Source organism: Dermacentor andersoni, chromosome 5, assembly GCF_023375885.2.
Source record: "Dermacentor andersoni chromosome 5, qqDerAnde1_hic_scaffold, whole genome shotgun sequence".
In the NCBI taxonomy this organism is placed as follows: Eukaryota; Metazoa; Arthropoda; class Arachnida; order Ixodida; family Ixodidae; genus Dermacentor; species Dermacentor andersoni.
The window spans coordinates 157,594,356-157,617,681 of record NC_092818.1 but is presented as its reverse complement, the minus strand read 5'-3'; the positions used below and the strand labels follow the sequence as shown (position 1 = coordinate 157,617,681).

Sequence of the window (23,326 nt, the reverse complement as noted above, 5' to 3'; positions counted from 1 at the left end):
AAACGCCTAAAAGGCAACGTCATGGAAACTTCTATTCAAAGTCGGCGGGAGCACAGCGTGGATATTCGCCGCCCCCGGCTGATACAGACACGGAATGGCCTTTGCTGTCCGCTCTATACACACGGGCGTGACACCGTGCCCTAGTGGTCCTCGACGTAAGTAATCGAATGATTGGGGCGATAAAGCGGGTGACGCTATAGGCAAGTAACGATATGGAAAGAATGAGAACAAAAGCTCTGAAAGAAAAAAGGTGATGCATCTGCAATCAAAGCGCATGATTCTCTGCGGTGTTGAGACTCCGGCTGCAAAAGGCGCCGTGCAACGACTGGCTGCACTGGAGCGGCTTATGGCAGCTCCTTACATACTGTAAAGCCTGTTTCTCGGTGCCCGTGCTGCTCACGCGGGGGAAGCCCACGCACGAATATCTTCTTTACTCGTTTTTTTTCTGAAGTTTCACTTGAATTAGTTACCCCAGCCACGATCTGGAACTGGATCTGGAGCAGAATACTGAACTTGCCTTCGCCGTCGTGCATTCCTTTTTTGTATCATCATTGCTCGTCACTCCTTTACGTGCCCATTCCCCTCTTCCCCTGTGCAGAGTAGCAGACTAGAGTGCGCTAGCCCAACCGGCCTTTCTACCGTCCTTTAAGTAAACTCCCCCTCTCTTAATTAAATGTAATTAATTAGCTTTTTAATTGCATTCCAATAAATGGCTTGAATAACTCAAGACGACTGCGAACGATATTCTGTTTTTCTCAGTCATTCGTTTAAGATGCGCCACTCTATTTTTAAAGTTTGGTTCTATGGAACCAGACTATATAGTTACGTGAAACACCTGGTACATTGCAACAGTCGGTGGGTGGAGCGTATTTGCCTCTTTTAAAGTGGCAACAAAGCTCACCCGGTCCTTTCGGTGAATGTCAAGCAAAAGCATTTCTCCGTTTTCGTGTTCTTAAATAAAAGATTCAGATATAAACTTTTCTCTCATGGAAGCTGCGATGACGTAAGCGAAATAGCGGAAGAGAGAAACGACACCAGATGAGAGGCAGTGCTTGTTCCCAAGTAAGTGCTTCGAGTAATATTTCACCAATGGAGACCGCGATGCGTCACACAATGAAGCCCGTCATTCTCTGTGTGACGCGCTTGATGCTTGAATGCTCTGTCACCCTCGGGAGAGGTCAAACAAGTTGACGTGATTGCGTTTGTTTGTCTTTACTTGTTCGTTCACACTAATCATTCGCCATAGCATTCCAGGCATTTTGCTAGCCTAACCTCTCCAGCTCTCAATAAGTCTCTCTCTTTGAACACGTGACCTGAGCGTGACAGACACTTCAGTGCATTCATATGACGTCATTGCGATATTGAGGTTAGACGTCACTGCAGCAGAACACGCTGAGAGGCGGCCATATATATATATATATATATATATATATATATATATATATATATATATGAATGTTTCATTTTTTAACAAAAATGAAACATTCTTTACGCTGAGGCAAGACAGAAAGGTAGGCGAGAGTTGGTAACAGCGCAAATGCAACACGGACAATAGGACACGGCCGTGTTGTCGCGTTTCTTTCACCTTTTGTCCGTTTTCCTTTTTGCGATGTTACCCAGAAGTACGACGAAACATTCTTTAGCCAGCTATTGTTTCGTCGATGCGAGATGCAGAATGCCTTCCCCCTTTCACCCTTTATTTCTCTCACTTCTCGCCTCCTGGCATCGCTATAACAGGCGACCCTTTTTAACGAACTTAAGCGTGCTGCAAAGTGATGTACCAAGTAACCGGTGGCATGCAACCACAGTGCGTCGCCGTCAAGGCACGTAACACGTCACGTCCTTATCTCCCCGCGTCGTCACCTACACGGCTCGCGCAAGCTTATCTTGGTCCTCGGCGCGTCCCCGGCAGGCGCGCACTTATGGGCCGCGTCGCCAGATAATCTGCGCTCCTTCCCCTTCGGAGGGTTAGCCGATACGCGCGGCGGCCGCTTTCGAGCACCACCGTTGCCTCAGCACGACACGACTTGAACTCTGGAGCCTGGGCAAGCGGCGATAGCCGCGAGCAAAACACGCCTCGCCGTGAGACGGAGCGGGAGCGCACAAGTGGACGCCTTCCGTGCCCACGTGAGCTGGTACTGGTTATTCGTCGTCTTGTTTTGGATTGGGATGGCGATTATGTGAACGTATAGCCAGCAAGCCCCACTGTCCGTACTCGGGAAAGGTAACGTGCTATATTTGTCAAAACGCACGTGTTTATAAGTTTTCTCGGATGCGTTCATCGAGCGTCCGAGCGTACTACTCGACCCGCTCACTGTTTAGCTAAGTTATGATGATGATGTTGTGACATGAAGGCCTGCTGTGGCCTTGGATGTGTAATAATAATAATAATAATAATAATAATAATAATAATAATAATAATAATAATAATGCAGTAAACATACACATGATAAGTGGTTTTCAATCACGAACGAGGTGCACAGTTCAGTATGCTTTCTTTTTCCTACTTGGTTGAAGGTAGCAGTGCCACGTGCGAGATAAAACCCTCGTTTGATGCTCTTCTACCGAGCACGCTGCTGGATACCATTCTCGGGCCGAATTGATAAAGATCTCCATTCTAGAAACTGCTTGCCACTTGCTGGCTGACGCACGGAGGTGCTCCGGCTAGTTTTGTCGCATGAAGTTGCTACCACATGAATCTGAATCGCTGCTTTCTTCTTGCGCATCACTTGCTCAGGTTGCTGCTGCCGACTGAAGCTACAGGGGCTGTTTTCTGTTGTCGCGTCTAATATTCTTCAGTTATTGTTCACTGGCGAATACACGACGAAAATAGTTGTAAAGCCGACGTTTCAGTTAGTTTTACGGAATTTTGAAAATGGTGCGTGATATTCTTCACGAAATGAGAGCGCTTTATTCATTATAACTTTAATTTACTTTGTCAGTGAAATTAACAACAGCAACAAAAGAAAACACAGAATTTTGGCGCGTCCGAGTGTACGACATTTGGTGAAGAGTGACGATTATTAGGCGTAAAAGACTTTCATACTCTTGTCGAGCGGTTTCAAGAGCTGTTAAATTTTTTTTTTTTACGGCTGAGAAAGAAAGTTTTGAGTTTACTGTCAACATTGGTTGACATTGGTTTTTGTAATATTGTTAACATTAGTTGACTACAGTGTAAGTAAGAGAACTTTGTTTGTTAGGCAAGCAGAAAGATAAGCTAAAAACGGACGAGCCTTGACCGCTGGAGTGTTTTCGGTAACATCACCACTGGTGGAACTAACTCGCGCAGTGCGTCCGACGAAGGACTACTCAACAACGTTACTTTAACAGATGTGACCGATGGGTGCAGAAGTGGGGATTTGTGAAACTTAGTAGAAATAAATAAATAAATAAATAAATAAATAAATAAATAAATAAATAAATAAATAAGATTTAGGTTGCTTTAGTTGTCTCGCTCTGGAATCGTTGCCGTGATATCACATCGCTGGGCTTCCATGCTTGCAGCAAATAATACATAAAATATCAATTGTCCATGGCATGTGTGAACGCTTTTGAAATATAAAGACAAGTTTAGAAGAGATTTTACGAACACATGGTCTTCATTCTTCCTTGCGATATTCTGTGCACCGCGGAGTACATAAATCAGCTTAAACTGGTGATTTGTTCTGTCAAAACATGGCGGAGAAAAATAGGGGGAAAATTGACAGATTCACTTGGCGGGAAAGTGTTTTTGCTAACTTTGAAGGAAATGACAGTCAAACTTACTTGGCGGGTTACAAACTGCACAAGGGTGACATAAATGAAACGAGGGGACCGTGGTCCTTATGCTGGCCGAACCTGACGATGTGCACTGACTAGCCCAGTAAAAAAACCGCACAAACTTTCTTATCCAGAATTTCGCACTGAAGCATAAGCGCCGGTACGTCACTGTGACGTCGAAAAGTATTTATTTCGTCTGAGTTAGTGGGGGGGGGGGGGGGGATTAAGTTATTTATTTACTTGGTATACAACGTAGTTATTCGCTGTACTTATAAACAATTGACCAACTCAAGTAGATATTAAAATAAAATCTTAATTTATAACCTCGAAAACGCTTTGCAAAAATTGCCAAGATTCAGTGAATAAACAACAAGAAAAAGAATATAACAGTCAGGCAACTGGAGCCTCAAGTTTGCTACTTCGTGACTCCATACTGAAACAGATATGGCAGTTATGTAAAGTGTATCAGTCATGCATTTCATGGTATTATGACATCTGGTTTCATTACTAAGCTGAAGCTGCAAAGTTCATGCCTCAATTTAGTGAACGCTTCTAATCTTCAGCAATTTGAGCAGAAGAATGAAGGGGGTTAAACAAAAAGCTTGCTCCCAGCAGTCACTTGATCTTACGTTTCTCTCTCTTTAAAATGCAACAAATCTCACTAAACTCACTTCACTAGATATCCAGCCAAACGATTTCTCTGTTCCCACGTACTTAAGTAGGAGCCCCATAAGTGAAGCTTGCCCTTAAGAGGAAGCTGTGGAGCTGGGAAGGCCGTGTATTGTGTCTAAGAGATAACCGGTGGCTTATAATAGACTAAGAGTGCGTACCGAGGGAAGGCAAACACATTTCAGAGCGCCAGACTTTTAGATGGAATCTTGTTACAAGCATATGGGTGTTTTTTGTCGGACATGGGTAAATGGTGACTTCTATAGGAGACCTGGCTTTTGTCTTAATCTATTAGGACAAAGAATGCGCTGATGACGACCACGATAATGTAATCACGGGTTTTGAACGCATGGAATCCTTGCAGTCTGTATCAAGCATGTTTCAGCAGAGCTATCGCTGAGCTTCGGTAATTCGCAACATCCTTGCCGATCTAACACATTCATTTTGATGCATGCTTCCGTGTCACAAAGGTGCCAAGTTCAAGCACGTGGGACAAACTGCTGCGCACTCTGCGTGTCGGTGTTTTCCACTTATTTGAGGAGGAGTCAGTCTATCTAATTTTTCTTGTACAGGTGAGCCATGGGTAAGAAGATGCACCTGAAGCCGTGGCTGCTGTTGCTGCTAGTCGCCAAAGTTGCATCTGAAAGTGCCAAGGAGACGTGCCAGGTGGCTGGGTGCGCATGCAACGTGTTCGATGACGTCGGCGAAATGTTCCTTCAGTGTGCGAACCACTCGCTTCAGAGGTTACCTGAACTGGCAAACGCCGTGGTCGGCGTTGATGCTAGCCATAACATGATTAACGAGTTGGTCAAGTTCCCCAAGCTGCCTCTTGAAGTGTTAGACTTGCACTTCAATCGCATCAGCGAGATACCGGCCGGTGTGTTTGCCGAACTAAGCTCACTCGAATTCCTTGACCTGAGCCACAACAACATCGCTGACGTGCGTCCGGAATGCTTCGAAGGACTCGAGAGGCTTTCGGTGCTGAATTTGACTGAGAACTTCCTAGAGGTTCTCCAGCCCAAGGTGTTTAGCACAATGCCCCACCTCAAGAAGCTTCTGCTTGCTGGAAACACTCTCACGGCCATCGACTCATCGTGGCTGGCCGGCTTGCACAAGCTGGAACATTTGGACTTGCGCATGCTTGGCCTTCGTTCGCTGCCCAAAGGCGTGTTTCAGGACTTGCCGCTGCTACATCTGCTGGAACTCTCGGACAACGAGTTCGAAGACGTGCCAACAAAGGCGCTGGCCAGCGCGAAGTCCCTGAAGATTTTGCACTTGGAGCACAATCCTATCGTTACGCTCACTTCCGAGTCCTTCGTCGATATCGTCGCTATCGAAGAGCTCCACCTATCGGCGATGCCCAGGCTGGAGTCTGTGGAGGAAGGAGCCTTCACTGGCCTCCAGCATTTGAAGATCCTGGACTTGGCCAACAACCCTGCTTTGAGTTCCATCGCTGCCGGCGCTCTTAGCATAGAACCCAGCAACAATACCCTGAAGGAACTGTACTTGGCTTACGCCAACCTGACGTCACTTTCTTTTGCCGGTTTCGAGTGGTGCAGCATTGGCGTTCTGGACCTGCGTGGCAACCCTTGGCATTGTGACTGCTCCTTGTATTGGGTCAAAGGCTGCCACTTCGCACCGGAACTTATGACCAAGTTTTTGTAAGCGATAATGATTTTTTACCTTTTGCATGTCTTTGTTCTTTCTCGAATGCTATTTTCTCTACTCTAGATGATTTCATATGACACTACCGTGGACAGTGCATCATGTTTAGTTACTACTCATAGGTTTAAGAACAAGTTTTACATAAGGAGTTCTTATATAAGTATACATGAATGAAACAAAAAAGATCTTTTGTTCGGCGTTCAGTGACGTTACTTAAACTCTGTAGACCGGGCAAAGTACATTTCTTGCTTATCTCTTTGTTGGTTTTATGTAAATATTACGTAAAATTGAAATATCTAAATTTCATGAGGCATCAAGTATACAATTCCGTAGCTCAGCAGTGAAAATAAGCTGTACGACACCGCGAACTGTTCATCAACTAGGCCGTACTATATATGATTATGATGTACAATACAATGTTGTGAAATACAGGTATATCAGCAATTTGCGAATAAACCTTTTCAGTAACACACATAAATGAAATGAGCGCAATAATTTCACGTAAGCTCTAAACTAATATGTCATATTTGCCTGCTTGAAATGCTCAAATGGACGCAATTTACGCAACTTCCATAGCTGCATCTGGTGCGGAGTTGCGGTGTTGTAAACTTCGTTGTTCAATTTTTAATGCGGCGCATTCTGTGCCTCAGCAGGCAAATTGGGATGGGTCGGTAGGCATAAAAATTCGTGATCCGGTCACGCGGTCCTCCTTCGCGCGCGGGAAACAGCCCACAAAACACTGTGCGACTCCTATGGGCAGCCTAGCCTCGCCATTTGGCTGCTCTACGTTACCTAACAGTGCCGGTGTACGGGGCAGGGTGACAAACACATTCGAGGGAGGCACTCCACAAGTAAACGTGGATATTCTTACCTAGTCGCTCTGTTCTAAATATGCAAATAGTTCTCCTTTACTCTATCGTCTGAGCGATCCCCTCTCCCTGTTCTCTTACTCAACACCCCCCCCCCCCCACCCCCCACCCTCTGTCCACTGCTGACTCCACTCTAGGCGTCAGCAGACTGCGATAGACAATTACTGCAGCCCGTAGTAATTTCTTTCCGTTCCTTTTTCTTTGTTTACTTACATATCTAGATATTTATGTATAATATAAACAACTAATTTCTACTACTACTACTACTACTACTACTACTACTACTACTACTACTACTACTACTACTACTACTACTACTACTACTACGAACGAATGACCTTAAGTAGGCCCACGTTTTTAGGATGGACCCCCATATTCGGAATTGGCCCACATTTTTGCTGGGATAGCTATATTGCAGGAAACAAGGGTCTTGAAACGCAAAAATGCTGCAGGCATTAAAATGCGCGTCCGACAGTGGGATCGAATCGCACCCAGCACGAAAGCCTACTCTTGCGCATTTCTTGTTACTGTTCTGCACAACATGAGCCCTTCGCAGCAACATCAGTGAATGTTTGCTAGTGTTGAATTGCATTGAATTGAATTGAATTAGCGAATTAAAAAAAAAAAAACTCACCGCCATCAGTAAAAACGCTAGCACGTGTGTTATGCTCGGTTAACGAAGTGGCAGCGAAAAGCGTCGAAATTTTGACGAGTGTGCCGGTCGCGTCCGGATCTTCAAATTTGGCGTGGTTCTCCAGGTAATTAACGTTTGGGAATTTAGTACGCCGTCACTATACTCAAACAGATCACGCGTAAAGATAAAAGCAAAAATTACTTTCAAGCAAGAACTACAGACTACTACGAGGAGCAGGAACTATACCGGTCGAGGGCAGGCCCTGCAAATGCAGCGTTGCGACTTGTCCGCTTCATTTGCACGTAGTTTGTGATAATCAGTTTTAGCGACTTATTTGCGTTCACATTTGGTCTTGCGCAGCCACGAAAACGATTAAATCTTTCTCTAGTCTCACTTTACAGCAAAAACGGCAAGCGTTGAAGGCTATTCGTAAGGTACGGATTGTATTTCATCAAAATCATTGTTATTGACTTCCCAAGAGCCGCAAAAGAACCGTGTGAGGAAATCACGCGCACAAGATAAGGTGTCGTCAGCTTTGCACGTGGCGTCTGTGACGTCGCAGCCGCTTCCTTTGTACAAGGTTTATCAAAAAGGCTGCAGCGACAAAAAAGAAAAAAAAAAGGAAAAAGGACGTTTACTCTACGGCGCAGAGAAATTCGCGTATTGCCTTGCGAAAAAACTGCGACAGTTTTGTCAAGTTCGCGGAGATTAGAAGTGTCAATCCATGTGAAGCCGACAGTGCTGACACAGTGGCGGGAAAGGAATGATGTGGCGTTTTGATAGCAAGAAATTGCGCGCACCAACAAACCATTGCAAAGGTATACCAAAACTCACACGTTGACAAACGCGCAGAAGCTTGTTGCTTAGTGCCATGGACATTTTCTGCGCTATGCAGGTAAACAACGTGAACAGGCTGTCAATTTATTTTATTCACTTGGGAAGAAATACAATAAGCAGATCTACTGAAGTCAATGTGCCATCAAAACGTTCATTTTCTTCAAACACATTGTAAATGTTTCGAAACACAAACACACAAAATAAAAGCTAGTGCACTACTTATTCTGCTCGATATCCCTGCTTTTGCTTGGGGATTTCTCAGCCCCCTTTCTGCACAATATTTGTTTGAATTCTGCGTTGTTATTTTGGGGGACTGAAAATTTTGGCCAATTTTTCAGATGCTTAAGAAAGAAAAAGACTTTCTTCTCGACATATTCTCTCCCCTCGATTCTCTTCGACTCTCAAATCGAAGCGAGGTACTGATGCTTTAGTCACTGCCACACCAACCCGCAGGTGCGACTCCCCGGCCTATCTCTCGGGCGTGCTGGTGACGCAGCTGACGGACGATGACCTGCAGTGCGTGCAGCACAGTGCAGCTGCTTCGGGCAACGGACAAGAGGAGGAGGAGCACCACCACGGTCACATGACGCTGCGGCTGCTGGTGGTCACTGCGGGACTCGTGACGCTTCTCATGGTGCTGGCCGTGGCGCTGGTCGCCTTCCGGCACAAAGACATCCGCGACTGGTTCCAGGACCGGAAGCGCATCGGCGCCGTCTACTACGTCAAGGCCAACTCGGGCCCCTCGTCGCGTTGCTCGCAAGTCTGACCAACGCAGGATTAAACATTGGACGAATCTTGGCCCAGCTACTTCAGAGCCCCCTTCCCCTCGCCCCTTGTTCTTCTTGAGGCGGACTGCTCGTGCAAATGTATAATATTCGAAGGATTGTGAGTGTTTGAGTGTTTTATGCTCTGATTGTTTTCTGTTTTAAACACCAGGGTGCCTAAGAACACAATTGCTTCTTCCAGTTTGAAACACCAGGGTGCCTAAGAACACAATTGCTTCTTCCAGTTATGTGTCCCCTTTTTTAAAAATAGCTGCGGATAGTCTTTTTCCGCGACGATCATAAGTGCAGCTAGGGCTGTTGCTATGCCGTCTGCTACTATGCCGAGATACTTCGCTTCCACTCGTTTTCGTATTTATCTTTGTTAGAAGCTGGCGGAGGGTGATGAAGTGTGCGTACGGGAGGGTAGGGATTTGAGAAAAGAGGACGACAAGCATGAAGAGTTGAGCAGGAGGGCACTGACAAATTTTGTGTCTAGGTCCTCTCAAAGTTAGTGTTATCATTTAATTGCCCAATGCTTCGTCTTGGATGTTTTTCTTTACCCCGTTAGGTACTTTGTTGAGTGTTCTTTTCAGATAATTCAGTGTGGCCAATCCCCCTCGCGGGTACCAGTCATATTTTGAAACAACAACAACAACAACAACAACAACAACAACAAATGAGGAACCTCCGGATGCCTACACTCAGTGTTGACGGACAGAATATACTCCATTCTGGCACCCAACTTAATTGTCATACTGGGGCGCTTGCATTACAGAAAAAAAAAACACCATCGCCTCAATCATGCGGCATAACGGGCATGTTTCTGGCGGGGCGCAAAATACGCTCATGTATATGTGGTAGGAGGCACCGTAAACCCAACCCGTTATTCATATTCGTTCTCAGTGGTTGTGCTCGCTCTTTCATGCAAAGCGTGCTGTCATCGTGAGACGCAATTTTCCCACACACGACTTACAAAATAGGCCGCTACGTTAAGCGGCGTTGCACAAAAGGGCCTGTACTTATCGTGACGTATAGAAGCTTGATCCATACTGAACACAGAAGTTCGCTTTTAGCTGATGCTGTTCTTGATGTATCCCTATTAAGAAATTTACATAAACCTGCTAACGACCTCTTTTTCTCTTCCCGCTCTTGTTCTCTCATATGATGCTGCTATCTAGAGGCAGTGTTGTGATTCATGCTTAGCTAGTCAGCGCAAAACTATGGGGACGGGGGAGGGGAGAGACTGCAGTTCAACAATAGAAGAGCGGGAAAGGAAATATAGCTCCTTTATGGGGGCGACATGTTGTCCCTTGATTTCCCTTGTTCGCTCTTTCGACAGTGTAGTTATCTTGTGGTCCCGTTTTGACACCACTGCGCCGCTTCTGAAACCTGCGCGCGTAAATTTCGATCATTCAGTGAGTCTTTTAACTAACTGACCAGAGTTCACGAGGCAGCTTCTTTAGATGGTGGAGTATATGTTATCGAAATAACGACATCCCTGTGGTTCAAGCGGGCACGCTAGAAAGGCGTTAGCAGCGTGTCCCCCATCTCCACCCCCGCACCGTAATGCTTTTTGCTTTGCGCTGCCAAGTGGTTTTACATTTCTTGTCTACACTTGAGCATAAACATATCACGCACCCTCGCTCATAAATGAGCATGTTAATTTTTTATGCGCACAAATATTATTTATAGTTTTTATCTGTGAATTGCTCTTGATAATAAAAACAACATAAGGAAGCTGAGTATTTGTCACTGTTTTCCGTACTGAGTTATGTAAATTTGCTTGCGCTTGTATAACGTGCACGTAAGCAGCGCCCCCTCCCTTCCCATCAGCCTTCTGCTTGGGATGAGAGGGAAGCAAGGTAAGAAAGTAAAATGAGCATTTGGAAAAAAAAAAAAAAAACTTAGTGCCCGTTCGCTCTGGGAAAAAGGATGCCCAGCCAAGCTGTGTATGTGGGCCCATTAATGGCGAACTATGCATGCAGCGCCGCCGCGGGTCGGCCCGGTATTGCACTACCTTCGGGATGGGGCCACGTATGAAAAAGTGTTGGTATACGCGCGGACGCGATCTTCCAGATCCTAGCCATAGACAGCTTAGCTGTAAAAAAAGGTGTCTTGCGAAAGGTTTTATGATTTGCGTAGGAAGTTAGTTATGTGCACCATTTCTCGAACCCCTTATAGTTATGCTGAAAAGCTTTCATTTTGCTATTCTGTTCATGACAGGGACCAATTACCAGGATGAGAAGATAATTGCTCCCGTAAATACAGAGATGCTTCGCATCTGCTGCAATATAATGTACAGTGTCAGGATTGGGGGCTCAATCCCATCGCTCGAGATCCGTTGCCAAGATTGGAGTCCGGCATGAATTCGAAGGTAGCTGGCCCATGCCGTCGTCCAACTTAAACACGCTGAGGACGTTGATGAAGGGAAGAACTGCTTCTCATCGAGAACGAGGAAAATGGGTTTATTTACAGAAATTAAATCAGTCTAACATGACTGCTTAAGAAAAGAGTGTCAGTCCAACATGACTGCTCAAGAGAAAGTGTGTCAGTCCAACCTGACTGCACGAGAGAAGTGTGTCGAGCCTCCGCCCAACAGCCGTTTTTAAACGCTCGGTCCTTCGGCGATACAAGGCAGCGAATGTTCGTTTCGTCATCGCAAAACTAGCCGCCTCCCGCGACAAGGTGACGCACACACACACGCAAACACACAGGTGCGAAGGACTGGAGCCGACGACCGAGGGGCGTCGTTCCGGGAAGCTCGGAGACATCCTGGGTAGCTCGTTGTCCCGCCGCGGCTTGCTCATGCGTAGCGAAATCAGGTTCGCGCTGGGGACCTCGGGCACAATAGTTCGTCCGTCGAACCCGTTTCGTCACAACGGAGATGGGGCTCGTGGATGGAGGTGGTTTTCAGCACAAAGCCCGCTTCTTCGAACGCAGTCTAGCTACAGCGACGGAGAGTGGGGGATGCGCGCCTTGTCCCCCAGTCGTAATTGGGTGGCAATTTTTCCTTGCAGCTCGCCATTCTTAACAACAGTTGCAGCAGCAAGGCGCAAGTACTAAATGATGAGGACTTGTACAACAAATGATACGCCCCCTGACCCTAAGAAAGACGCACTTCTAAAGGTTTCCTGGCACTACCGCGAATGTGAACGGGCTCAGGACTTATGAAATTTCGATAAGACACAGGAATGAAGAATTTCGTCGTATGGTCGAGGCCTGCCATATCAGTAATTGTAGCACGCTCATAAGCTATCGTTCGCTATCCTTCATAAAGAACTGCCAAAGGAACTGTCGTGCCTGAACTGATGTCAGTCGTGCCCACGATAGATGGGTTGGCGCTGCATTTGCCAGAGCATGTGCTAATGCGTCGCTTCGTGCGTCTTTCAGTTGATTGTAGGCGCTTGCGTTGTCCTTTTCGTTCCTTTCGTGCCGGTGTTTTCTACGCTTGACCTTTCCCAGCGTGACTTCTCTAACTGGAATCGAGGTGAGCGATGTTCTGGTCATACGGGGAACATCTGCTGCACGTTTTGTTGAGAGGGCGGGTGACTGGCTTCGACGAGATTTCTTTTATTTTTTTTTTGCGGATTCCGTGTTTCGGAAACTTGTGCCGTTGGGAGTATACCTCAACTCTAGAGACGTTATATATTATTGCATGTAACGTCGCGAAAATGCCAAATGTACGCATTTCGTTCTGGTCCAAATGGTGATAAGTCACACAAAAAAAAAAAAGAAGTGTCGACATCAGTCTTCGCTATCTTGCAGGAAAAGATGAAGGTGGTTGCGCGGCGTGTTCTGACTTTCTGTTCACTGCAGTCGTATACTGATTTGCTCGAGGAAAAAGAAAACGATGCAAAAGAAGTACGCTTTTGCACATAAATAGCAATGCATTTTTGCGTCAGAAGAGTAACTGGGAAAGGCTTGAGCTTCAGCCCCTGCGCACACTTCAGCGCTTGAACAAGTGCAGGCTGTTATTTCCCTCGTAACGCAATCTAGACAACATAACATTTCTGAGTTCGGCGCCAATACTATGAAGAGGGATGGCATAGTACAGATCAACAGAAACGTTTGCGAGGTTATGGTCTTGCAATATACCGTGTCTTTCACTTTTGCAACGGGAATCCAGCTATACTCTGGAACTTTGACGCAGCAATGAGGCATAAATTACATTTCCGGCTTTTCGTCACCATTGAAGTTCCATACAAAGCGATGTTTGAGCAATACTTTAAAACGTACGGGGTAGAGTGTATAGGCAAAACCATTGACTAAACCTTCATGTGCCAAATCACGCTCGCTTACTCAAAAAAAAGAAACTCATCTCATCTGCGTAGATAGCTGCGCGCTGACATGAAACGAAGGCATTACGCTTGTACTTTGCATTCGCATAGAAATTGTGCGTGGTCTTCTGCGTTTAGGCAACAGATAAGCGATCTCCACTGAAAGAAGGATTGGTTGCTTGGCAACTCCACCTTTAAGGGAGTGCGATTCTTGACGTCTTATAAACTTGTTTGTTGGCCACGACCGCTTTGCGGGAGCGAACAAAAAATACATTTGCGTTGTATCGCGTGCACCCTCTACCACAGCGTTATTCGAGACGTGACATCCGCAACCACGGCCTCTAATATATAATATGCGGAGGCCATGTTGCAGTCTCGGAGGCCATGCTGCAATCAGCCTCCTGTAAGCATTACTAGAGGGAATTCTGACGCTGCGATCGTGCGGCCACCGTGGTTACACATAGATTTGTTCCGCGCTTTTAGCTTCAGACATTCTTGTGGCTTTATTACGATTTATTTGCCTAAATTTTCAAGCCTCAATATGCGAATATTTCTAAACACACCAAGGCATATGACATTGCGTAAACGCATAGTCATGGTAAATTGTTGTATTTAGGACGCAAACCTTTTGTAGGATATGATCAAATTGCAAAAAACGCAAGGTTTTTTGAAGGCCCCGGAGGAATTTAAGCAACTCTATCTACTGCTCGTTATTCCGCTGGCGGATCTATAGGCTCTATCCTGTGCTAGTACGCAAACATAATTGCCATGATGGCGTCAGGGATATTATCACATGTACATTGTTTTACTTTTTAACGGTGACCGTTTTTCACCGAATTATCACTGCTATCGATTTGTGGCTCTGCGCATGACGCACATGTCGTGCTTTCACGTTTCTTGTTTAAGCAGTTTCTTGAAGTGCAAGTACCCCAAGATGGCAACCGCGATGACGTCAATGCAAACAATTATATAATTTTGTACACGTCGCTTATCTAAAGTTTCACTTCATGCACCTAGATGCCGGCATGACCGTTTTGTCTGCAAAATTTCCCCCATACTTTGATGAACCGCCGTCGGCAAAATAGTAAAGACATACGTGTTTGATCGAGAGTCTGACGCTTGTTCTCGCAAAACAGTACTCCCGCATGCACGCCATGCGGGCCGGCCGTCAGCAAGCGACCGGCGGGGCTTCGAGCGTATAAGCCAGCCAGCTACGTCAGCAACTTCGTTGTGAAGATACAAAGCCACCACGGTCGCAAATGATAAGATACAGGTAGTCGCCGGGGGCATATTGAAACGCACTGTTCCTGTTTTACGGGCAACACGCGCATACTTATTGAAAACATGCTTGAGAGAGCTGCAATCCGCTCGCGAACGAGGGCGACATCATTTATTACACATTTCGCTACCTGTCGTGATAGCATGGAAAGTACTAAATTAAAAGCAATTGACAACTACAGGACCCGTTATCTGCGCTAGCCACGCTGTTTAAATAAACAAAGATGGCTGCAACCCCCTCCCCCCCTCCCCAAGTCGAGGAGGTTAAAGCTTTAACCTCCTTGACCTAGGTTCATGGCGGCTCTTTCGCTTGGGGCTGTGTGCGCTGTGCTGAAACTTCTCATTTGTGGCGTAGAATCCAGGTGTTTCGTCGAAATCGAAAGGGTCCTTGCTGCTGATTACTTTATTTTCATCGGTCTCGAAGATTTCGGCGACGAAACCGTGGAAATAGTAGCGCTGCGCGTGTAAACGCCTGGCCTGCCTAGCGATCCCCACCGGACTTTTTAAATACAAAGAACGCTTCAAGTGAGCCGGAGGTTGAGAAAGGGGGGCGTCTGTGCATAGCGGGCCTCCGAAAGGTGCTGCTCCACTGGTGAAGGTACGATACTTGACTGTTTTCGACCTTCACATAAGCAACTCTGCACTGCGGCTCATGCTGCAGTATAAGTTCATTTTCCAGGTTATATCGAGTAGCATCCCACATTTTAAAGGCGTTAACGTCTGTCGTGTCATCAGAAGCTAAATGCGGATATTGTGCACTGATAGAACGATGCTAAAAACTCTCGAGTTACCTGATCAATGTGTCTCGGGATAAAAACAAAACAAAAGAAAAAAACAAATGAGGGTTCAGGTTGTGAGTTGGGGTGCATCTTTCTCTTTATAGTTTGCGGCTCCGTGTGATAAGGTAGTCTGCGTCTCATGCTCCCAGTACGCAGTGTTTGATATACGCTCCAGGCGTTGGGGAACACAGCAGACGCCTGCCGCCCGCAGGAATTCTCAAACTCCGGTGAAACGACGCGAGACGCAAATAACGACCAATCGGACCAAGCTGCGCGTCTTCTATGAGGCTTCCGAAATTTAGCGAGGGCTTTTTTTTGAGCAATGTCACTTGTATTAGGGTAAATGCATGGCTTTGAAACGAATCATATTGAAGTTAGCTGTGTGCACAGAGTGTGAAAGCAAACTAGCGGCGCTATGGCCAAGTCGAATGCTCCAAATCTGGAACGAGTGCTGTTTACAGCTGCTTTTAAATCTATTGCCAGTGCATGAACTGACGACTCCCCACGCGAGTAGGAATACAACATTTCCTTCTCGCAACGTTAAACTAAAGCGTGCTGCTGTCAAAACCATAGGTCCCCTTGCGGCATAACATGCGGACACGCGGTGCCTGTGGACAAAGGCACATTAGCGAGGATATTCCTACTGTTTAAGGCACATTATCATAACATCAATACTGGGGCAGAAATCTAAACTTAAAAAAAAAGACAAAAGCACATTACAAATGAAGCTTAAGCGCACATCACTGATTTATTAAAGCGCCTGCCTAAACAAAGTTCACTGAGCGATTTGAAACGCCTGCAACATATTAAAAAAAATGAAAGCAATGTTCTACTCGCCAGGAATAAAGTATAGGATATCCCGAGTGAAGTGTTTCAAATAATCCAGCATAGTATAGTTCACCGATGGCCGTCGTCTGCTTCTTCAGGGGAACGATGAAATCACATTGCTGTCTTTCCTCTACGATAACACGCATAATGACACACACCAAAAATTCCTTTGGCATCCGATTTTTTTTTCGGACTTGTGCGTGGCGGCATCACGACGATTTGAGAACTACGAGGCAACCTTCCAGCGCACGGTGTAATGTGAGAATGTCAGGTTAAACCTCCCCTCAGGCCGCTAGAGAGCGAGCATTTAGTTTGAATTGCGAATAGCTACACAGAAACAACTCGATAAGGTACTTGTAATCACCCCGTACAATATTCTAGGGTAGACGTTACTTAAATTGAATTTATAAAATTTGCATAATTGATTTTAACTTATCATGGCGAAAGTGAGCTCGAACGAGATAGGGACGTAAAGAATCAAATGAGCGCTTTCTCGCTTGTTCTTTGTTGAGGAAAGCAACGTAACTTACACACTCGTGAAAGACTGTCCAATAAGAACAAATAAAGAAATGAAGCCCATGTGGAGGCTTGATGATGATTACTAAATTATTCTGTCAGCACCACACGTGATCAAGAAAGCGAACTATTTATCTTCACTTACATATAACAAAGCGTTCTACAAACAACATCCTCACTAGCTCAAGATGACCGTAGACAGCGTGCCGTTGATAATACCTGCCCACAATGAAGATATTTAAAAAGTTTGGTTGTATGCTGTTACGGTACAGACTCTGTATATGTTCCCTTTTGCGCCACGCTTCAACCTCCTTTTCTTTATATTGGTGTGCGAAGGTGCAGTAAACTATTCCCGTTTAAAGAAAGAGTGTCGGATAGTTATTGCAGTGCCGTCTGTCGAGATGGCTGCTGCCGCCGCGCGGCGCTGTAGTTTGCTGGGATGCTAGACTGCGAAAGCGGCCGCTAATTAGAAACTTCGTGCGCGAAGGCGCCAGCGATGACGGTGTTTATATTCACCTGGACGCCTGCGGCAGTCGAGGCGACGTCGAGAGCGCGGGTCATCTGTCCGGGAGATTTTTTGGGGGGTGAAAACTTCTTACTTTAATTAGTGAACTCAGCAGAGCACGGGGGCTAATCGTCTTAAGCGAGCGAGTGCACCGAATAAAGGGCGTCGCTGAGTACGAAGCAGACGAAGCACAACACGCACCGGCAACGCCGGCTCCACTGGTGCGTCACCGCATGAGAAGCAGCCACAGCGAGTTGAGTGCAGCGCTTCGTTAGCTTTTACTTAGTGGCAGCTGCTGCGTGCAGCATGACTCAGCAAACTGTTCTCAGTAATGAGTTCACTTAATAAACCGTAATAATGACGCCCGAGGCGGCAGAAGGACGCGAACGAAGTTTAATAAGGTTTAAAGCTCCCTCAGTGAACATGGACACAAACGAAAGCTGCTTAACTTTCCTGCTAAATTTGGAAGAGTAACTGGAAACTTCCGTGTCTTCTGAACTCGCATTTCCGAGTGATTATGGAACGACGCTGTTACTACGATGTTCGCGCAAACAGTTTCCGGCACTCTGTCCACGTCTACCGATTGTAATAGGAAGCCTCCGGGGACGGTTGGGACGGCAACCACACACAGTGCACGCGGTCTACAGTTACACGGAGCATGTCTAGCTTCAAGTGGCAGCTGTAGCGATGTTCGGTGCATTGCATGCATGTGCAAAAAGGTGCACGGTGACACCACCTACAAGTCATCTGCTGCAAAGCCGGGCGATTGTTCACTTTCAAGAGAAAAATACTCGCGTCTGCACAGCACTTGTATACTCATAAATAATGGATCCAACTGTACGTTGGAATATTTCTTGGACAGGTGATTCCCGGAGTATCGAAAAAAAGAATGCATCCGCGGAATAACAGCAACTGACCTCGGACTACTGATGTGAGTCACCAATCATTGAGCGAATGCTGACTTGCGCTTTATTTACAACCTGTAACCTGCGCGCCTTTGGTTAAGAAACCAACCGCGCATCTCTGAGGAGAAACAAATGAGCAAGTGATTAACGAACGTCAGCGCCACACTGTTGTACAGGGTGTCCCACCTAACTTGGGCCAAGGGAGAGAGAGAGAGAGAGAGAAAGGCAAAGGAAAGACAGGGAGGTTAACCAGAGATTATCTCCGGTTGGCTACCCTGTACTGGGGGAGAGGTAAGGGGATGCGATAAGTGAGAGAGGATAAGAAAAATTAAGAAAAAAGAAAAAAAAACACTACAAACACACGCACGTACACACAAACTGTTTCTGTGGGCATTGTCACGTAGCCCGCAAAGGCGTTCCTAGTGTTATGCAGTGTCACCGTACAATCCTGCGTCACACAGTGAAGTCACAATCTGTCAGAAAGTCCAGTGTCCTTTAAGTACCGCAGCAGCGCCTTCATAGCCAATCGCGCTTATGTTCGCGTAGGCCAGTTTCCAATGATCTTGTTTTCTGTTATTGGGCCCTTGTCCAGTTTGTCTAGGGTGGCTGAGAGGACTTCTCTTTGCGGGTTGAAACGAGAGCACTGACAAAGAAGGTGCGCGATTGCTTCATTGCACGCGCAGAAGTCACAAAGTGGGCTGTTGGCCATTCCGATAAGAAAAGAGTACGCATTTGAAAATGCTACTCCAAGCCATAGACGAACTAGAATGGTGCAGTCGCGTCTTGGAAGCTTGGGCCAAGATTTTGAAAATGAAAGGCGTGTCGGAAGCGAATTGAACCGAGCGCATACTATTCGCACTGGCCTATAGTAACTTAGGCAATTTTTTTTGCTTTCCCCATATCTCCCCATATCATACAGGAAACAAATGGATCGGTGGTTTCTGAAGGGACTCTACAAATCTGCTTAATTAGCGAGTTATCGGGAATACAAAAAAATATGTCTGAGTTACTATAAGCTATTGCGAATAGTATGCGTGCTGTTCAATTCGCTTCCGACGCGCCTTTCGTTTTTAAATTCTTGGCTCAAGTTACGTGGCACACCCAATAGATTGTAAGTACTTAATGTGAAACTATCATCTGTGCGTATCTAAGACGCGCGTAAGATGGACAAAGCTTATACGTTACCTTATTATTCTTTCTTAAGAATCACGCTAATTAATTGCGCACGGGCGTTACAGCACTGGCGCTGCAGCGTTTTCTAACATTGTTTTCATATTTAGAGTATACACTTGCGTCTCGGGTAACCTGTATCACTCGGCAATATTTCTGACGAAAAATACTTCGCAAACATTTATCTTTAAGTTCACTTGTTTCTCAAGTACTTTAATGGAGGACAAGTCAGCTCAGTAATCAAACCTTACGAATTCTAGGCCTTTTTCTACTAAAAAAATAAATTATGGGGTTATACGTGCCAAAACTACTTTCTGATTATGAGGCACGTAGTAGTGGAGGACTCCGGAAATTTTTACCACCTGGGGTTCTGTAACGTGCACCTAAATCTAAGTACAAGGGGGTTTTCGCATTTCGCCTCCATCGGAATGCGGCCGCCGTGGCCGGGATTCGATCCCGCGAGCTCGTGCTCAGCAGTCCAACACCATAGCCACTGAGCAACCACGGCGGGTCCTTTAACGGCTCAACACCCTTGTTCACAAATTAGTGGCATATTTGAAAGCTTCGTTATATGAATTCCGTGCGTGTTGAACATACTTGCGCAGCTCGCAGGAGTGTAAAATCTGTCTTGATTGTGCAGTTGCAGTATCGTGATCTCGATGCTTCAGTTTTAAAAGATTCTTTTATTGTTCGTCGTTTTTGTCGAGTATCAAAGCCTCAACAAAGCATCTGCTACCAACTGATCACAGACTTCAAAGTTCTCTTTTGGATGCGATGGACCCCATCAGAAGAAGTGTAATGAATTGAATGCCTTGCTGAAAAAGTTGTAACACTTCATGACTGAGAAAAAACAAAGAGCATCAAGTGTCCCTACTTGTTCTTTTTTTTGTTTTGTATGTTAATCAGCGCAACAATGTGTGTCAGTATTTACTGCTTCTTATCACATTTAACAATTAAGTAGGAAGTGGTCGCCGTGATCAGCATGCGGCAATAAATGGGCCTTTATGTCTTCTTGTAACCATGTCATCGGGAATTGGTCTAATGAAGAAAAAAAAAAGCAGGGAAGAAGACGGTGTAGCACACAGAGAACTCTAACGACTGGTCTATCGGCCGGTTAACGCGGGTGCGGGTTCGCCAAGTGCACGACACAGTCTCGAATTGTGGCGCAGCGTGGAGGCAACATTTTACTTCCTCCATGCGGCAAAGGGTGCGCGCGTGATTCGGGGCAACAGCAAACAGTGCGCTCACGTACACGTAACTGACACTGTCTGAAACTTTTCAAGAACTTCGTCGCACCGCGAAACTGTCGCTATACACTCTGCTGCGTCGTAAAAATATATATATAAAAAAAAGCAAATGTGAAAATGTTAATGTAGACTGTTTGACAATCAGGCGCACCAGTTCGAAATTCTTTTTAAACGAAAATTTATCTCTGGTTTTGTGATTTCTGCGCCGGCAATATTACTTTTTAAGTTACTAAATATGGCGACGGGGGAAGAGGGAGAAAAAAAAATGGTTTTGAGATTCTCGCATCCGACACCCCCGGCCTCTCTGTCGGCGTGGCAGTTATGACTTTGCACTCAGAAAATGGTATTATATTTCAACAAAACTACCACCTCCATCACGCCTATACAGCTCCACTGAGAGCAATTTGCGCACCGCCGGAGAAAAAAAACAATAAAGGAAAGATGAATGCGGTATACGCAGCCCTGCATTCCTTTCGTTGTGCCTTGTTCTTCGGGCTTCCTTCTTTATCACCACGCGGGAACTGGCCTTCGCCTTCGTCACTATATTATACAGCGGGCCCAGACACAGTGAAGTTCCATTTCTTTTTAGTTCTCTGGCTGCTTTTTCATAAGTGAAGCCTTGCGGGGTCATTTGATTGCGCGATATTGCATTATGCGCCCGCATACTTGCTAGAGAGAGAATGAAAAACCGCGCTGGCTTAGCAAATGGCACGATCTAGGTGGCTGTATTTTGTTGTCTGTTTCTTTTGGCCAGTTTCCATTAACTTTGCGGAACCAACGTTGTAATGAGGCCATGCTGCAATACTGAAGTAGACTTGACTGTGACTTTGTTCTTCCGCGAAAAGCTCTGTTTATTGCGGTGCGCTGAACGAATAGCGCTCGTGGGAGAGTACGGTTTGAAATTGCAGAGATTTGCCAGCTGCAGGAACTTAGGGAAAAATTAAACGTTACCCGTCATGTTGAAATGAGCCCTGGTTCTGCAGGTGGCTGTTGCCGTAAATCGCCAGAGAAGGCACAAGCATGGTGCGGTTATAAATATGCACAAGTGAAATGTTTACGCATTCTCACAGTTTTTTTTCCCCTTAGCGTTGTGCAGTACAAAGAGGGTAATATACAAACTTAGTGACTTCGTCTTCGATTGCTTGCAGACCTTTTCTTGCGACTGCTCTCTTGTGCTGCCAGTTAAGTTCTGTTGGAATTAACGTCCCAGGAGGGGGTTACAGAGATGATGACATTATAGCTATACCTCCTATAAAACAGCGTAAGCGCTGATAGTTACGAGATATTAGGACGAATATAAAAACCTGCAAGGGGCAAATCGGTCGGTCGTGACTGTTTCGCATGGTGAATCCTGTGCTTTTTTTTTGAATGAACGTTTCAGCTCAATTTGGCAGCGATAGCGATATTGTTTGGGGCAGCAATGAAGCTTGGATGCGAGCGTAAGCGGCGCTTCAATGGAGGTAATGAAAGCTCAGCGTTAGTATCAGTTTTCTTACTATATATAGTAATACATTTGACTGCTGTCTTACATGACTTTTTCAGCACAGCCGGGGTGCTCTGAAAAGACCTTTCGTGTGTATCACTTGCTGTGTTCATGAGAAATAATTAGCATTGTAATAGAAAGTTGACATTATATTTCATGTTTACTCTGTCTATGGTCAGTGCGTTTATTTCAGTGACTAATGTGCTGGGTCACTCTGTTGCATAATTTGATCTTCATCTTAGACTCAGAGATAGAAGGCCCCCTCAACATCCTTGAGCTGCTAGACCTGCTTTTGTATGTTCCACAACCAGGAATTATAATCATATTAGAATGGAGTTTGGCCGCTCCGCCACCAACGCCACCGACACCACCGACATCACTACCACTACTACGTACACCGCCGCCGCCTCATGGCGTCCCGTGCTTGAGCTCTCATGGTGACGCAAACAGTGACTTAAAGCCCAAATGAGAAGTTTAAGAAAAAAGAAAAGAAAACGAGAATGCGCACCGAATGCAAGAATGAAAACGACGTTCATCTTAGCAGTAAGTTTAAACTCCGTTTGTAAAAAGCACTGCGCCAGAGCCTAACCTAGCACACTTGCTCACCAGCAAGCATGTAACGTTTCGCGTTTGATTTTGTTCGTTTGCGCAGAAACAAAGCAGTCTCTAAATTCAAATTCTCTTCGGATTATCTAAATTCAAGGAAAAAATAAGAAAGTATCAAAGGTGAATGTCAAAGCAAGCTCATAGCTTTCTTAATCCGCTGAATTATCTGCGGAAGTCGTCGGCGCAACGTTTCTTCCGGCTGCCGTGCGGTCATGGCGGCCTCGCGTCGCTTTTCCAGTTTTTGTGCCTTTTCTGCTACAGTCTTCACAGCAGTGTCCTAGGCAGCCGCTTCGCCTACTCGCAAGGCTCGCAAATCACTGCGTGAGCAACAAGCGAGTTCCGAAGATACCGGCTACTTTCCCACTTTCCCAGTAACCTACTTCCTGTCCGTTGGCTCCATCTGTATAGCAGCCCACTCCTTAGGCCTATGCCGCTAGCCTCCCCTCATTGTATGAGCGGAGAAAGTCCTGCCTCCGAGCACGAAAACTGGGGAAAGTGACCACGCTGAGTGCGCGTCCTTTTTCGCTTCTGTTGC

General features: G+C 45.8%; 2 protein-coding genes across 4 annotated transcripts in view; both read left to right on the top strand.

Annotated features, from left to right (window-relative positions):
• Nucleotides 1–1,993: 1,993 nt before the first annotated feature.
• Nucleotides 1,994–10,939, top strand: LOC126531454 (uncharacterized). Of its 3 annotated transcripts, none has more exons than XM_055071180.2 (3): nt 1,994–2,127; nt 5,001–6,089; nt 8,887–10,939. In XM_055071180.2, the coding sequence occupies exons 2-3, from the start codon at nt 5,008–5,010 to the stop codon at nt 9,197–9,199; spliced, it is 1,395 nt and encodes a 464-aa protein (XP_054927155.2). In that variant the 5' UTR covers nt 1,994–2,127; nt 5,001–5,007; the 3' UTR covers nt 9,200–10,939. The 3 variants fall into 3 exon arrangements, with proteins under 3 accessions (XP_054927155.2, XP_050034939.2, XP_050034937.2); XM_050178982.3 differs by having other exon boundaries at nt 1,995–2,135; XM_050178980.3 differs by lacking the exon at nt 1,994–2,127 and adding an exon at nt 2,136–2,224.
• Nucleotides 10,940–12,595: 1,656 nt separating this feature from the next.
• Nucleotides 12,596–23,326, top strand: part of LOC126531446 (thrombospondin type-1 domain-containing protein 7B-like) — an 834,929-nt gene continuing 824,198 nt past the window's right edge. The window contains exon 1 of the mRNA XM_072288436.1: nt 12,596–12,684. The gene's annotated coding sequence lies outside the window, so the exon portion shown is untranslated. The remainder of the gene's footprint in view (nt 12,685–23,326) is intronic.

Excerpts from the sequence above, each read along its gene's own strand:
- LOC126531454 (XM_055071180.2), top strand. The coding sequence starts at position 5,008 with ATGGGTAAGAAGATGCACCTGAAGCCGTGGCTGCTGTTGCTGCTAGTC. Across the intron at positions 6,090-8,886 it reads GAACTTATGACCAAGTTTTT|GTGCGACTCCCCGGCCTATC; the intron begins GTAAGCGATAAT and ends ACCAACCCGCAG.